Source organism: Mastigoproctus giganteus, chromosome 5 (genome assembly GCF_048544385.1).
Source record: "Mastigoproctus giganteus isolate SK-2022 chromosome 5, ASM4854438v1, whole genome shotgun sequence".
Lineage (NCBI taxonomy): Eukaryota > Metazoa > Arthropoda > Arachnida > Uropygi > Thelyphonidae > Mastigoproctus > Mastigoproctus giganteus.
In genome coordinates, this window is record NC_143579.1 from 212,899,202 (window position 1) to 212,916,934 (window position 17,733).

At 35.9% G+C, this 17,733-nt stretch overlaps 1 protein-coding gene across 1 annotated transcript in view; it reads left to right on the top strand.

Annotated features, from left to right (window-relative positions):
• LOC150086083 (proteasome adapter and scaffold protein ECM29) overlaps positions 1-17,733 on the top strand; it is a 367,922-nt gene that overhangs the window by 254,000 nt on the left and 96,189 nt on the right. The window contains exons 33-34 of the mRNA XM_090374364.1: positions 5,194-5,253; positions 14,592-14,681. Coding sequence (XP_090230490.1) covers positions 5,194-5,253; positions 14,592-14,681 — 150 coding nt within the window. The remainder of the gene's footprint in view (positions 1-5,193; positions 5,254-14,591; positions 14,682-17,733) is intronic.

Here is a 17,733-nt window from a genome sequence, read left to right on the forward strand (position 1 = left end):
TGAATATGGCCTTAGTTGCTGATGCTCTCAAAACCCAACCTCAACAACAGTGAACAGCATCTTCTCGGGATGGGCTGTTAGCTAATGAAGACTTGATATTTTCTTTTGAAAGGCTGTTTAAAATCTCAATCTTCGATTTAATTGGCAAAAAGTTCTGCTTCCTTTTAAAAGACAAAGAAGACCATAACTGCAGTACGGTAAAATAAAACTGTGAATGTTTATAATCTCTTCAGTTCTATATCTAAACTTTGTAAACTTTGTACTCCGTATCTCACTGGCGCATATTGTGTTAGTTGCAATTTCTGCTTGCCATTTTCTTTATTATTGACTTACCCTTATCTTTTTTTGTTTTAGATTTTACAACCTCCAAAAAAATGTCAGTGATCAGAAATATCAGATTACAAAGTGTTATGTTTAGCTAGTACTGTATGTATATTAATTAAAATATGTATATAAGCAAAAATTTATTTTTATTTTGCTAACCTGTGATAATATTCTTCCTATTTTCACATATCATTTAATTTTGTTAATTGGTAAGGAAAAATAAAAGTATGAATTTGTGCTTTATATCTTCATTGTTATAGCCCATGGATAATATTCCTCCAATTTTTGCTTATTACAAATTGCCATTTAATAGAATCAAAATTCAATTTGCAAATGTGATCACAATAACTGGCACTTACGGCAATTATTTTATGGCACTAGCATAAAAAAAAAAAAATAAATGTTGGCTTGTTCGGATTATTGACGTTTTGAATTATTGTCATTTGGATTTTCGATGCTCTCTGTAAGGCATTTACAGTAATTTATTAAATTCTGTGAATTTATTTATATATATATATATTTTTTTTATTTTTTTACCTGACCACCTTTCATTTAAATTTGAAATTGCTATGTTTAAAACAAACACTGTTTTTTATGAAATCAGTCATAAAAAACGTGTGTGAAGAGCAATGGTTGCAAATCTGGCAGGCTCGGTGCGGCAATAAACTGCTTCAATTTAAACAGGAACCTAAGTTGTGGCCATCAAGCATGCGATCAAATAGGCAAGAGGAGGTGATCCTGGCTAGGATGCGTATTGGGCATATGTATCTAACCCATATTTATCTACTCAAGGGGGAAGATCCGCCTATTTGTACATTTTGTCAGACTACACTTACAGTGAGGCATATTCTAATAAATTGCAATCATTATAATAATTATCGAAACAAAATTTTCAAATCGCTTTCACATCTGCAAGAACCTTTGACATTACCTCATCTGATTGGAGAGAATGCAAATCTAGCTGAGTTCTTTTATTTCTTAAAGCAGACTGGATTATTTTACAGATTTTAACTGGTAATTGCACTACCAAATAGAATCAGGCACAATATGGCCTTAGCAGCCCTTGTGCCATTAAACAACATATCAACCAACCAACTTGTGTTAGATTAAATGTAAGTTAAATTCATGTAATTATTGCACTGTAGAGAGCTATATACATCTGCAAGAACCTTTGACATTACCTCATCTGATTGGAGAGAATGCAAATCTAGCTGAGTTCTTTTATTTCTTAAAGCAGACTGGATTATTTTACAGATTTTAACTGGTAATTGCACTACCAAATAGAATCAGGCACAATATGGCCTTAGCAGCCCTTGTGCCATTAAACAACATATCAACCAACCAACTTGTGTTAGATTAAATGTAAGTTAAATTCATGTAATTATTGCACTGTAGAGAGCTATATACACTGCTCTCCAAATATATCCAAACACAAACATCCAGTTCATACTGACATTACTACCACTAACTTCATTAGCATATCAGCTTTTCTTTGGCTGCTCTGACCTACTCCACTCCACCAGTGAACAATAAGCTGCAGCAGGAATAGGAATCGTCCTCCATTCCTCCTGCATAACTGTGACCATTTGATCTACTGATGCGAAATGTGTTGGTTTGGCCTTCACCCACTGTTCCAGAAAGTCCCATAGGGTCAAATCAGGACTCTGTGCTGGCTATTCCAACTTTTGAATATTCATGCATGAAGCATTCTCAAAAAAGCACATTTTCCTGTTGAAACAAACTTGGGGCTATATCAAAGAGCTGCCACATAGTAGGGAGCATGGAATTGTCCAAATTGTTAAAGTAGGCATTGCTGTTTGTAGTTTCCCCACCCAATAACCAGACGAGACTTCTGATTGAGCTTGGTTTTCATGGGAGAGTTGTAGTACATAAAAGTTACTGCTCACCCATGAAAACCAAGGCTGTGGAGCTCCGTGCATATTATGTTTATGTAGACCTCAACTCCTGTTGATGTTTTTCAGAGCTTTCTGATGAGATAGTTGTGTTATCCTTCTGAATATCCTCTGGTCTCTAGGTACACTCTCTGCACCTAGCACACAGACATTCTCCTTGGCAAGATCATGCCTTGTTCCAGAAAGTCTGCAAACATTTCACAAGTTGCACATTTTTTTTAAGCTGTGGTGTGTTGGAGAATTTGCCCACGTTCAGTTCTCCCCGTGCCACAGCACTCTTGCTACTTTTTGCATGTTGCTTTGCTACTCTAAACTTAGTACCGTTAGTGGCAAAGAGGGCTCCATAGCCAAGTGGTCAGGAGCGGGAGTGCAGTAGCACACACTCTTTGAGTAGACTGGGGTTCAAGCCCAACTGCTAAATGCAGTTGATCTGCCAACCTGCACTGGACTAGCGTGGCAGATTATGGTTCATTTCCCTCAACATGAATTTTTGTGGAGGCTTCCATCCTGCAGTAGATTGATAATGGCTGCAGATTACACTTTTTTTTTTTAACCCTTAATGCCACTCATTGCCATTGACAGACTTCCTAAATTTTTCCTTATTTTACAGTTATCTGTGGATCCATGAGGCATAAAGTTGAGATGTAATGTCACAATTTGAACTACCAATCATTATTTTTCTATGTTTAAAATACACTGACTGATCACTGAATTATGACCACCTACCTAATACTTCGTAGTCAGTGCATTGATTCGACAAGATGTCTGAAGCATTTGGGAGGTATGGGGGAAATGTTTAGATTGGACTGCAGGAAGTTTTATTTTAGCCAGCGAGTTATAAATTACTGGAATAAGTTGCCTACATGGGTGGTAGAGGCTGACAGTTTGGGGAAATTCAAAGGTCATCTGGATAGTATCTTCGGGTGAGGGAAGCACATAGGATGATATGTTTAATTTCCTTTTCTTTTATTAATTATTATTATTATTTTATTTTTTTTTATTTTTTATCATTGTTTTATTCGGGTTTTTTTTTTTTGGCTGGTGCAGCATAAGCCATAGGCTTTCTTTCACCATGCAGCTAATACTAATATGACTGCCTCCACCGGCCTCCACTTTTGATACCATGTATGATGGATCAAAAGCCTCATGTTGTTGACACCAAATCCATACATGACCATCCACGGTGTGGAGTAAATAATATGACTCATCCGACCAGCGCACCTTCTTCCAGTCTTCTAACATCCAACTTGCATGCTCTTTGCACCAGGCGAGTCTTTTACGCCAATGAACCTTGGTTAGGAGAGAATGCCGTAGGAGTCGCCTGCTGGTATAGCCCATACGTGGGCGCTTCCGTAGCCAGGTGGGAAGGAGCAGCAGTGCGTAGCACACGCTTCTTGATTAGACCAGGGTTCGAGCCTGTGACCACCAAATACAGAGGATGCGGAAAGGTCAGGGAATGACCACCGCATATCCCTGGAGCAATATGGTCTTAGTTGCTAATGCTCCTAAAAAAAAAAAAAAAAATAACAATGTCAAGTAAAATAACAACCCATACGTGTGATGCATGGTCATGCCAGATATTGTTCCGGGTTGGCCCATGTTGTATTGGGTAGTCAACTCTTTAACAGTGCTGTGCCTGTTTGCCTGTATGAGTCATCAGAACCAGCGCTCACCTCTAACATCAACCTTTTGCTGACCTTTTGCAGTTTTGCCGTCGGGTCTTTACTTGACCATTTTGACATCAGTCCTGGTACACTTTAACTACGGCAGCTCTTGAACACCTCACCAGTTCAGCCGTGTGGGAAATTGAGGCACCAGCTCATCAAACACCCACAATCTGTCCTTTATCAAAGTCTGATAAATCCTTCCTTTTAACCATCATGCTCAGAATTTTACTACCTACTGAATCACTGATACCTTATCTATGCTATGTAGGTCAAGTAACTCCGCACTCTCGTACCTCACGTGGTCAACAGGTTGCGTTCAGTTTTCATAGGGGTGGTCATAATTCAGTGATCGCTCAGTGTATATCACATTGAATACTTGGTGTTTTTCAGATATTTAGTGCATAACAGACATGTACTTAATGCCTGGACATGTCATATTCATTTGTATCATAATGCTTCACATACCATACTGCTAGAAATTTAGCAATAAGGTGTAAAAATTTAGCAGTAACTCGCAATTTTTTTTCATCTGCAAACAGAAGAATATGCAGGTAAAGTTATTTATATTTTGAGCATATTTTGAGTTATGCAGGTTATCTGAGAGAAAGTGAGGAAACACACCACTGCATATAATGTTGTTAGGAAGTTTGTTATGTAGTTTTTACATACAAAATAATTTTACTTAAGTAATTTAGGTTAAGTGACGCTTACATTTCAAAGGTCACTTTGCCTTCTGGACTGGGTTAAATAGGTTACAGAAAGATATTATCTACTGACCTATATTAGGGGCAAAACTAATGTGGTCCTTTAATTATTTTAAATTTGTGTCTTGTGTAGTAGGCCAGTGATATCTTTCTGTGTATTCATGCACCCCAGCCTAGAAGAAGAAGATGGTAAGATGGCTTTTTGAAATGTTGACTTCATTTAATTTAACCTAAATTATATAATGGTATTACTTTGTATCCAAAAATAGTACCTGATAAATTTTCTAATGAGATTATGTGCATGATTTGTTTTCTCACTTTCTGTCTGAAGAATGTGCATTTAAAATATCAGGTTAAGGGTAATTAACATTTCTTATTGCTTCTTTTCCTTCATAATATGCTCAATTTTTTTGGTTCTATGAAAAAGTGTATTGATATGGTACTATTTATGTGTCACATGATGTTTACATAACTGATATGTAAATAAGTTTTCTAATAATTGATGTTAAAAGTAAAAGAAAAGTATAATTAATCTTGTTTAATGGTTTCAAGTTATGACACTTGTTTGATTATATTTATTTTTAGCTTGATGCTGCAAGGATAGCTGCTACAAAATCATCTTCAATGATGGAAACAATTACTCTAGTAGGTGCATATTTTAAGTTGTTAAGGATATAAGTAATGAATAAATGGTATTAATACTGTAAGATGATTATAAATTTAACTCCCAGAAAGTCTTGGTGTTAAATTTATCTATTTTTTTTTATATTTAATGTTTTTATACAATAAGATTGTTTCCCTAAAAAAAAAAAATTCACTGTTTCTAGTTGATATAACAATCAAGCAATATTTCTTAGCCTGCAGTATTTCTGGAGGCATTTTATTTTACACTATTTTTTAAACACTTGTCATTGTGCTGCACCCTTAACAGACCAGTGTGCAGTTTGTTTGTCACCAACCAGACAAATAAGGAAAAAATTATATATATTAAGAATAAAATTTATATGCACAAAAAATCATTTACAAAATCAGACCTTAATATTATTAAACGAACAAAAAGAATTTTTTAAAGTTTTTAAAAATGTACTTACTGCAGGCTGACTCACACTTATGGTATGTTTCTGACTAGTTCTGCATACAGAGATGTATATCACACAGTCAATTTTCTTCTTGAGGTGCTGTAAAAGCGATTTCTAAGCATTTCTGATTTATTGCATTTTTAAAAAGGGAATGCCCAAGTGACATTGTGTTTTAAAGAATATTCATTTAACTTAGTTAAGCGGATTATCAAATTAATTATAATACTTATAATATAATGAGCACTATTGTATACTTTGGTTGTTTTGGTAAAAGTTGTATTTATATCTATAAAAATTTGTCTCTGGCCCTTGGACAGGAAGGTAATCCTCAATTATATCATTGTTTCTATGGGAAAATTGATTTCTAATGGCGTAGTTTTTTTCTTAGGTACATAACCTGTTGTATATCTGAGGACCAGCTGTATATTAATTATTTACAAGTTAAATTATTTTTTTATAAAATAATAACTTTAAATTCTAGAAGAAAAGATGGTCTTCCTCTTCTATCATTTCAAGTTATTTTGAGGTGAATTTTCATAAGAGAGTAATAAAATGATTATTGTAAGTATAATACAAAAATTCTACATAATAAAATTTGTAGTTAACTGATTTGTAATAAACTGATACAAAAGATTTGAGACGTGATTAACATTCTATTTAATCATATTAAACTAATTTCTTTTTTCTTGCATTGAAGTTGTATACATCGACCGTATTCAGCAGTCAGGGGCTTGAACCCCGGTCTACTCAAAGAGCGTGTGCTACTGCACTCCCGCTCCTGCCCACTCGGCTTTACTTTTTTTTTTTACATCCAGGAAAATTTACTTATTTAATCTTTGTAAGATTTTTTTCTTGAGGTTAATTAATCTTTTACTACAGATAGTGCTGATATTGTTCCTCTGATCTGCTTCCTTCCCAGTTTTTCACCCTTACGCAAATAACCTTTTCTAAGTACCCTTAAAAATACCAATAAAAGATCGTATGCATTTAATATATTAAATGCATAGTTTAATATATTAAATATATTAATTATTAAATTTAATATTAATATATTAAATATATTTAATATATTAATATAGTTTAAATGCATAGTTTAATATATTAAAGGCAAATGATGCAAGAAAGCAAGCTTATACAGCATCAGCCAAAAAAAAGAATCCATTTCATCTACCCAACCCCTCCAGTAGTCTGTCTAATTCTTCCTTGAATTTATTTAAGCTATCAACTTCCACAACAACAAATGGAAATTTTGTGAGACTCACTGGCTAAAGGCAAACTTCTGTATGTCTGTACTGCAACTGTCCTTCCTTAGTTTGAATTTATGCTGCCCCTCGTATGCATAGCCTGAGAAAGATGTAGAAAGTCATCTGCTTAAATACCTCAGTCAGATCACTTTCCAGGTGCCTAGTATTCAGACACTGCAGTTTGTAAAACTGAAGACTTTCTTGGTAGGAGCACCCCTTTCGTTTTGTTCACCAATTTTGTTGCCCCTCTCTGTACTCATTCCAGCAGCTCTACATCCTTCCTAAAATGAGGCTTCCAGACCTTCTATATGCAGTACTCAAGATGTAGCCTGACCATTGCCTTATACAATGGGATATCCTTATCTCTATTAAAAAAATTTCTGCCTATCACTGAAAAGCTCGGTGAGCTGTCTTGGCAATCTGTCTGTACTGCTTAGAGAACTTTATATCTACACAATTTATTGGATGATTGTTTTCTGCAGTAGCATGTTCGAGAGGAAACGAGAGAGGGTAATACTCTTGATCTAGTTATCAGCAGTGATCATTCGTGTATTAAGAATTTGCAGATAAAGGAACCACTAGGTGGCAGTGATCACAGTGTACTGATGTGGGATTTACTTAAAGATATAATTACCATCAGGGGTAAAGGAAAGGGTTTTGGTTTCCATAAAGGTGAGTATAGTGGTCTCAGACAGTTTTTAAATTCTGTATAGTGGGATCAACTGACGATGTTACCAACAGTAAATTCTAAGTGGGAAGCATTCAAGGAATCGTGGATGCTACTAAAAGTTTCATACCTATTAAGAAATATTGTTCAAGGTTTAGGCCTAAATGGTTATCAAATGAACTAATGAGACTCGTGACAGAGAAGAAAAATGCATGGGATGCATATAAATTATCAAGTGACTCAGAAGCCTATGGCAGATATAAACTAGTCTGTAATCAGGTCACAAAGGAGGTTAGGCAGGTGAAGGCAGATTACGAGAAATCTTTGGCAAAAGATGCTAAGAAAAACAGCAAGGATTTCTTTACGCTAAAAGGAAGGAGACGAATCTGATTGGTCCACTTGATATCGATGGTTTGACTGTTAATGATCCTGCTCAGATAGCAAACAAACTGAATGAGTATTTTGCATCTACATTCACACATGAGGAGTTATTAAGGTTTGAAAATGGCAGAAGGTTATCAAATTGTAGCAGGGTGCTTAATGATTTTGTAATAACTGAGAGCAAAGTGGAGGAGAAATTGTTGAAGTTAAACATAAGAAAGGCACCTGGGCTGGATGGGATCTATCCAGTTATATTAAAGGAGGCAGCAAAGCAACTAAGCAAACCCTTAGCCATAATTATGAGAGCATCCTTGGACTCAGGGGAGGACCCCATGGACTGGAGATGTGCAAATGTATCCCCAGTTCACAAAGGGGGATCGAAGGGTGACACGAGTAATTACAGACCAGTTAGTTTAACTTCTGTTCCAGGTAAAATAATGGAGTCACTGGTTAAAGATGCATTGCAGGATCATCTAGACAAGACTGCAGCAATAATTCAGACACAGCATAGGTTTGCTAAGGGAAAGTCTTGTCTGACAAATTTGATAGGATATTATGATGTGGTTACAAAGGAACTGGATGCAAAAAATAATTTTGATATCATATTTGGATTTCAGGAAAGCTTTTGACACTGTTGCGCATGGAAGACTTGTACAAATTGGAGCAGAATGGTATTAAGGGTAAGTTGCTACAATGGATAAAAGGATGGTTGAGTGGGAGAAGACAGAGGGTGATAATTAATGAGTGCTGCTCTTCATGGACTAATGTTATTAGTGGAGTCTCACGCCGTTCGGTGTTGGGTCCTCTGTTGTTTTGTATATTTATCAATAATATTGATGAAGGTATATCAGGCTTAGTGTCGAAGTTTGCAGATAACACAAAGGTTGGCAGGGTTGTTAATGACAGTAATGGCAGTGTGCTACTGCAACAGGATCTAGATAATTTGGGCAGATGGGCTAAGAAGTGGCAACTGAAGTTTAACCTTGACAAATGCAAAGTACTGCATATGGGTAGAAGTAACCCCAGAGAAACGTACCAACTGTGTGGTACTACACTTAAGGTGGTAGAAAATGAAAAAGACCTGGGAGTAATTGTGCAGTCAGATATGAAGTTTTCTGAGCAATGCAGACAGGCTGTCAGGGCAGGTCATGGGGTGTTGTCAATGATATATAGGAATTTTGCTAGCAGGGAAAAGGAGGTGATTGTCCCTCTGTATAAGGCAATGGTCAGGCCATGCCTTGAGTACTGCATACAGGTCTGGAGGCCTCATTTTAGGAAGGATGTAGATTTGCTTGAGCGTGTACAGAGAAGGGCAACAAGATTGGTGAGGGGAATGAAGGGATCCTCTTACCGAGAGAAGCTTAAGTTCTGCAAATTGCAGTGGCTGGAGACTAGGCACCTGCGAGGTGATCTGATTGAGGTGTATAAGGCCTTGAATGGGTTGAGCACGCTGAATTCTGATGGAATCCTTCCACTTGTTCAGATTAAGAACCTAAGGCAGCATAAATTCAAATTAAGAAAAGACAGATGTAGAATAGATCTGCGGAAATTTTCCTTTAGCTTGCGGGTGGTTAATTGCTGGAACAAACTTCCATCTGTCGTTGTGGAAGTTGATAGGTTAAATAAATTTAAGGAGGAACTGGACAAGCATTTGGAGGGAATGGTGTGATTTTTTTTTTTTTTTTTTTTTTGGCTGATGCTGCATAAGCTCATACACTTGCTTTCTTTCATCACATGCCACTACTACTACTACTACTACAATTATCCTAGGCGGTTTTCATTTTCTAATTCACTGATTACATTACCACATAGTTGGTACATTACTCTAGGGTTACTGCTACCCATATGCAGTACTTTGCATATGTCAATGTTAAACTTCAATTGCCATTTCTCAGCCCATGTGCCTAACTTTCTAAATCCATTGTAGTAGCTTACTGCCATTAACCACCCTGTCAACCTTTGTATCATCTACAGACTTGGACATTTAGCCTGATGTACCTTCATTGATATCATTAATAAATACACAAAACAATAATGGGCCCTGCAGCGAACCCTGGGAGACTCCACTAATAACATTAGTCTATATAGAGCAGTGTCCATTTATTACCACTCTCTGCTGTCTCCCACTCAACCATCCTGCTTGTCTGAAGTATAATTGCAACCTTGTCTAGACGATTCTGCATTACTTCTTTAACTAGTAACTCCATTATTTTCTTTGAAACAGAAGTTAAACTAACAGGTTTGTAATTACTCATGTCACCCTTTGATTCCCTTTGGGAATTGGGGAAACATTTGCATATCTCCAGTCTGCAAGGACTTCCCCTGAATCCAAGAATGCTCTCATAATTATCACTTAGGATTTGCCTACTTCCTTTCTGTCTCTCTTAATATGATTGGATATATCCCATCCATCCCAGGTGCCTTTCTTATGTTTAACTTCAACAATTTCTTTTCCACTTTCCTCTCAGTTATTACAAATTCATTTAGCACTCTGTTAGCGTTTGATGAACTTTTGGCCTCCTCTCCTCTAAAGAATTCCTTGTGTGATTGTAGATGAAAAATACTCATTCAGTTTGTCAGCTACGTGAGCAGGATCATCAACAGTCAAACCATCAATATCAAGTGGAGCAATTTGATTTATCCTCTTCCTTTTAGTGTTTACATAAGTAAAGAAGTCTTTGCTGTTTTTCTTTGCATCCTTTGCTTGCCTAACCTCCTTTGTGACACTGTTTACAGACTAGGTTATATCTACCATAAGCTTCTGTATTGCCTGATAATTTATATGCATCCGATGCAATTTTCTTCTCTACTACTGGTCTCAATACTTCATCTGACATTCATTTAGGCAAATCCATTTATTACCTTGAAGGGTATTTCTATGATTCTATGATTAATTCCTTGAATGCTTCCCATTTTGAATTTTCTGATAGAAATGTCATCAGATGATTCCTCTGTATAGAATTTAAAAACTCTGTGACAACTGTAGTTATCTTTACAAAAGCAAAAAACCCTTCCCTTTACCTTGATGGTAGTTACACATTTAAGTAATTCCCACATCAGTACATGTTATCATTGCCACTTAGTGGTTCTTTTATCTGCAGATTCTTAATGCATGAATAATCACTGCTGATAATCATATGAATAGTATTACTTCCTCTTTTTGGCTCTCTAACATGCTGCTGTAGAAAACAGTTATCCAATGAATCTCCGAAAATCTTGCTAGCATGCAAGTAACCACCCCACAAGTTCCGGTCAATATCTGAAAGTTAAAACTCCTCATTATAAGATGTTTTGATATACTGGTCCGCTCTATTTCTCTGTACACTTGTTCATTGTACTCATTTCAGTCATTAGACCTATAACACGCCCATACTCTCATTTTTGCTCTCCCATTGCTTATGTCACACCAGACTGATTCAACATTGCACTGGCCATTTTATGTGATCTTAACTAAGAGTTACTAAAAGCATAACCCCCCCACTACCCTGTCTGTCCTTTCTGTATGCATTGTAATGTCCATACCCAAATTCTGCATCCCTTATAGCTGAGTGACACCACACCTCTGATATCTCAACATTGTTTGCATTTGATGTCTTTGCCAGCACGTCAAATTCATCAAATTTATTTACTATCCTCCTAGCATTGGTGTATATGCAAGTATACCTGCACTTTATTTTACTCTTAGTTACCTTAACACAGCTCATGTATTTACTTGTTCCATAATGACTCGCAATGGTCCTTGAAATTCCCAGCACCTTGCTTTCCAGGCTGTTGCTAGTTCCAGTTGAAGCAGTGCAAGAACCATTTTCACCTTTGCCTGTGGCTATTGTTGATCTAACTGTATGTATCCCCCAAGCTAGCAGTTTACTGACACACCTAACACTGCCTTGATAGCATCGGCAAATATTCTTGCACCCTTTCTGTTTAAGCATATCCCATACCTGTAGAAGCAGCATCTCCAGTTAACAAGCACAGACCACCTGAGAAAAATTCTACCCTACGAGCCTTGCACAATCTCTCTAGTGCAAAATTCATTGACTAGGCTTTATTGATTGAATTTATTGATTCACTCGCAGCCATCTACTTTGGTAGATGGCCATGTGTTAATCTTATGCACTTGCACTAACCTATACGTTAGTCTTACTACCACATAACTTGAGGCTTTGCCCTTAAATGCAATTAGTCCATTTATGATAACAGAGTTGGATGAAGTTCCAGGTGCTGCCATATTCATCAGACACATATACTATACTACTAGACCCTTATGTAATCGACATGGGATAGTATTAGATACCTCAACTGATGTTACAGATGAACTCAACAGTTACTTTGCATCGATATTTACAAAAGAAAAATCCTTTATGTCAATAAGTTATGGGAGTGAAGTTGAAATATATGTAATAGTTCATTTATGATAATTTGACCTTTTGCTGTCTGTTATCTTGCATTGGTGCATATACATATGAGGCGCCTCCGTAGCCAGGTTGGAAGGAGCAGCAGTGCGTAGCACACGCTCCTTGATTAGGCCGGGGTTCGAGCCTGGACCACCAAATACGGAGGATGCGGAAAGGTTATGGAATGACCACCGCATATTCCGGAGCAATATGGCCTTAGTTGCTAATGCTCCTAAAAACCAAAACAACAACATATACATATGATTTGGGTATGTGAATTATAAATTTTTGGGGCTCTACATTTATGTATCATTACCTTTTGTGCTCACTCATACAAAAATAGCTTGTTGCATATAATTTTGTTAACACTAATTAGTTAAATGTTCCTGCTAAGTTACTATGTATATTCTATGGCTTTTTTTTTTTTTTGCCCTAGCTTGTTGGTTTTTGTCCCTCTTGGGGCAATTGGGCTTTCATCCCTAGGGGATTTCGCATTTCAGCCGGCTTTGCTCTGCTTCTCAGCTCGCACATTTGGCACATACAAATTCTCACTTGCCTGGCATTTTACAGTGCTCTATATCTGTACAATGAAATGAGGCGGAGATGAACTAACATTCTAGGTGCCACCGAAACAATGTATACATACATACTCTGGTTCTATTCCACTTATCTTTTTTGCATAATATATTTCCCATGTTCCTGATAATAGAGACATTGACAACAACTAGCTCTTGTGGGACCAGTGCATTCTGCTTTGGGAGTTGCCACTGTGTTAGTGCCAGATGATCAAGTGCAAGCTCTGACGTTGATATATTTCACTGAGAACTTGGTGGGACCTCCCCCCCCCCAATTTAAAACCTTAGAAGGCATCCACTCTGTTCTTCAAGCTCTCATAAAGGCCCATAACAATGCTGGGTTGGTGCCTAATATCTTCACACTCCTTACATCAAACACGCAATATCATGTTCTATTCCTTTGGCAATGTCATGTTCTATTCCAGATAATCCGTAAACTTCAAACAAACAGTACATTTCATAAAGCTGTGATTTGGAGGACACTGCCCCTCCACCTCACTTTTCAACTGGGTGCTCCCCTGAGCCCTTTGCTCTGTTGCTACTCTTGTCTGAGACATGACTTTCTTTCAGATTCAATATAATTAAAAATACTACGCTAAACTAATATACTTAATGCAGTAATAACACTGTGCACCGGTTATGCTGTAAAGTTGACGTTATTAATTATATATATATACACATATTGCAATATTGAGCTTATATCATATGTATTTCGTATCTCCTATCTGATGTAAGTTATATGTATTACACTATACCATTACATTTATGAGTTCTAAGCAGTTATAACAGATAATAAATTTATCTAACTAGCATTAACCTATGTGATTCAAACTTACAAGTACCTATTTGCCACAATTAAAAAATCAGAATGCTCCTATCACTCACTCAATACTATTACAATACTAATAATGGTGGCAAAATTCAGATGTTCTTGTTGATACAAAACAATGCCGGTGATAAGTAACAAACAAATTCACTAATGTAATTAGAGAATCACAAAGAATAAATACACTTCTAGTTTTAAATCGAAAGTTAAATGCAATAATAATCCTACTCCAATTCACCAGTTACGCAGCAATAATACTACCATGATACCAATTTTATGCCATAAGTATCAGACTATAACGTTCTGCTTGAAAGTTATGAGTTAATTATAATATTTAAAAAAAAATTATCTAACTAATACCAATCTACATGTTTTGAACTTTCAAGTTACCTATTACCACAATTAAAACACCAGAAGTTCCTCTACTACTCACTCTATAATACTATAACAGTAGCAAAAAATTCAAACAATACAAAGATTCTACGTATATTAAGTAGTAACCTACAAAATCTCTAGCTAAATTTAAAAATTAACTAACAAGCATGACTAGGACTATAAAGCTATTTATAGATATGGCAATTAAGTCGATATGACAATTAGGTCAATAAAATGACAGGATTATTAAAATACTTATTCCTGGCAGCTGAAAATTTTTTGACTAGCACTTTCTTTTTAAATAGAGCAAAAATTTGTTTATTCACTGCATTACATAATCTAAGCATGAACAAAATTATTATCATTTATTATTTATATATTTTATCACTTTTTACATACTCCAAAATAAGTAGCTTAATTAAATTGACATATCTTACTGTAGTGTGTGCAATATATGGATGAAGAAGTCCTTCGGGAGCTAGTACCACGTCTGATTGATCTTATTCGTAGTTCTATTGGCCTTGGAACAAAGGTAAGAACTGAATGAATATTATCTTTATGATTTTTCAAATATCAATTCTTGCATTAAACTGCAATTTGCTGTTTATGAGAATGCATAGTAGAACATTTATTTTTTGCTATAGCTTTCACATGTTCTTTTAATTCTGTTAAATAATGCCTGACCCACACTAAATAATGTTCCATCATTTAGTGTGGATCATGCTAAACTCTTAAAATGTGAAATATAATTCACTATTACCTTGTTGTCTTGGTGCACTATGGCCATAGTTGCCAGTGCGCCTAATAAATTCCTAAAAAAACAAAACCAACAAACCTTGATATCTTAAGATACTAATGACATTTTTCTGTTGTAATATTAATGTTATAAGTGCATATATGACAAATAAATTGTTTATACTAATTTTTTTTAGTCATGAGGACATTTTTATATATTAACTATCACAAATGCCTGTTATATTAAAAATGCATTACCACTATGTGTAATAGAGATAGCTCAAGCATACAGATGGAAATGGAACTTTCATTGATTGGGAGCAGATGTGCTTCCCCCAACCACCACTAACTTTTTTTCATCTCTCATGTATGAACTTTTGAGCGAGCTAATACTCATATTTATCATAGTATAGGGAAAAAAATGTGTGAGAAACCTAAATTATTTCATTCATGTTATTGTTGTCACTATCTTAGAAACTTTCTTTAAGACTTTATGATAGTTACTGTAAATGAGTTGGAAAAAGTCTTGGTTGTGAATATAGCAAAAAGAAATCTAAGTTGCTACAGAATGCCACAATCTCAAAGCAATATGAGATTGATGAAATCAGTCTCTGATTTGCATCAACTTCTAGATGTTTACTGTAAGTGCTCTAGTGTTTTCATTTTTTGCCTACACTATGCATAATATGTAAACACCCAACAATTGTAAAACAATTGTTAATCGATTCAAACTCAATTTGAACAGGCTACGAGTAGCAAACTTTCTTCTTGTCCAAAAGATAGTCGAACATTTTGGTAACTTGCCAAAGCTGTTGGCCACAACTTTTGTCCACCTATACTCCCACCATTGTTACAACCTGATGGTTCTGTTGCATCCTCAGATGAAGATAAAGCTGACTTCTAAAATCCTATTTTTCTTCTAACTCTTATATTTATGTTCTTGGTAAATCACCTCTAACCATACCCAATACACACCATTCAATTCCTACTGCAGTCTTCTGACAGAAGGATGTGGGAAAAATTTGAACAATCTTGATGCCTAGACTGTTCAAAAGACGGCAGGTATTATTTTTTTTCAACCCTTCCTTAAATTTGTATAAGCTTTATTTCTGTAATATTTGGTGGTAAGTTGTTCCACCAGTTAATGAATTTTAGTTAAACAAAAATTTTTAATATCTAAATCTACAACTATCCTTCCTTAATTTAAGTACATGTCATCTATTTTGTGCTGCTGCCTGGAGAAGAAAAGAAATTGCTGTTATTTCATTTACTCTGGCCTTTCAGAGGTATAAATACCTCAATCAAATTCCCACACAGACATCTGGTCTCAAGGCTTTTTCAACTCAAATTTGAAAAGTCACTCTTTCAATATATAAGAAATGGTTCTCTTGTTAATGGTTTTTTTTTTTTACAGCAGGACACATCCTTCATGAAATGGGGATTCCAAGCCTTCATACAATACTCAAGGTTTGACCTAACCATGGCTTTATGTAATGGAATATAAGGTTGTCCCAAAATGTAATGTGCACTTCACCCATGCTCCTTACTCCATACATCTCTGTGACTGACATTTATCAGGATAATGATTTGAAGTTTAACTTCGACATTACTGGGTTTGAAACAGTTCCCATGTTGAATAAATGTAAAAGCTTTTAAAAATGGATGGTGATATTGCTGCAAGTCAGATCAAAGTTTCAGATCAAAGATCTGATCTTTTATCAAAATCAAAAGTTTACGTGGTTTAGTTTTAATATATGATGTAATTTACATATCATCATTGCTGACACAAATTTGTGAATTGTTGTGGGAAGTGTGTGGTGAGTCAACAGATTGTAGCTTGATTTCATGTTGGTCTCAAATTTTTCATCAAGGTCATTCTAGTGTTGAAAATAAGCACTGCTCAGGTAGAATGAGAACATCTACGAACAACAAACACTTCAGAAGTCATTATTAACACCATTTTGGAGGAAAACAGGCATATGACTTGTGAAGAATTAGCCAACAAATCTGGAATACAAAAATTACCTGTTCACTGAATTTCAACCGAGGTGTCACAAAAACAAAACAAGAGGTTGCTACCTGATGAGTTCGGCATTTACTCTCAGATGAACAATGAGCAAAGTGTAAAGTAGTTGCAATGCAGTTACTCACATATTACTGACAAGAAGTTGAAGAGTTTTCAAAATGCATTGTTGCCATGATGAGACATGGACTTTGAACCTGAACTGAAGTCACAATCAGCTCAGTGGAAGCAGCCATCTTTGCCATACCCTTCTAAACGTTGTCAGCAACAATCAAAGATGAAACAAATAGTCATCATGACCTATGCTTTTTAGCATTAGCATTAGTAGTGACATATGATACAAGAAAACAAGCTTATAATAATGTTAGCAAAAAGAAGAAAAAAAAAAAAAAAAAAAAAACCCACCCTTATTTTGCCTATTCATTCCCTCCATCAACTTCCACAACAACAACAGATGGAAGTTTGTTCCAACAATCAACCACCCATTGGCTAAAGGCAGACTTCTGCACATCTATTCTGCACCCATTCTTCCTCAATTTGAATTTATGCCCCCTCATGTGCATAGTTTGAGCAAGAGGAAAAATCTCATCAGCATTGAGCTTGCTGAGCTTGATGTTTGAAGCTGGTGGGTGCTCATACTTCATGGCAATGTAATGCCTGATATCACAGTCTGTACAGCTTGTTTTCATCAGTTACAAGTAAGCACTATCTCATCCCCCCCCCCCCAGTCCTGATATGAGAGTATGATCTATTCTCCAAACTCAGAGAACTGTTGTTTGGGTAAAGATTTCTGTTTCCAGAAATATTGAGTGCCAGCCATGACCCA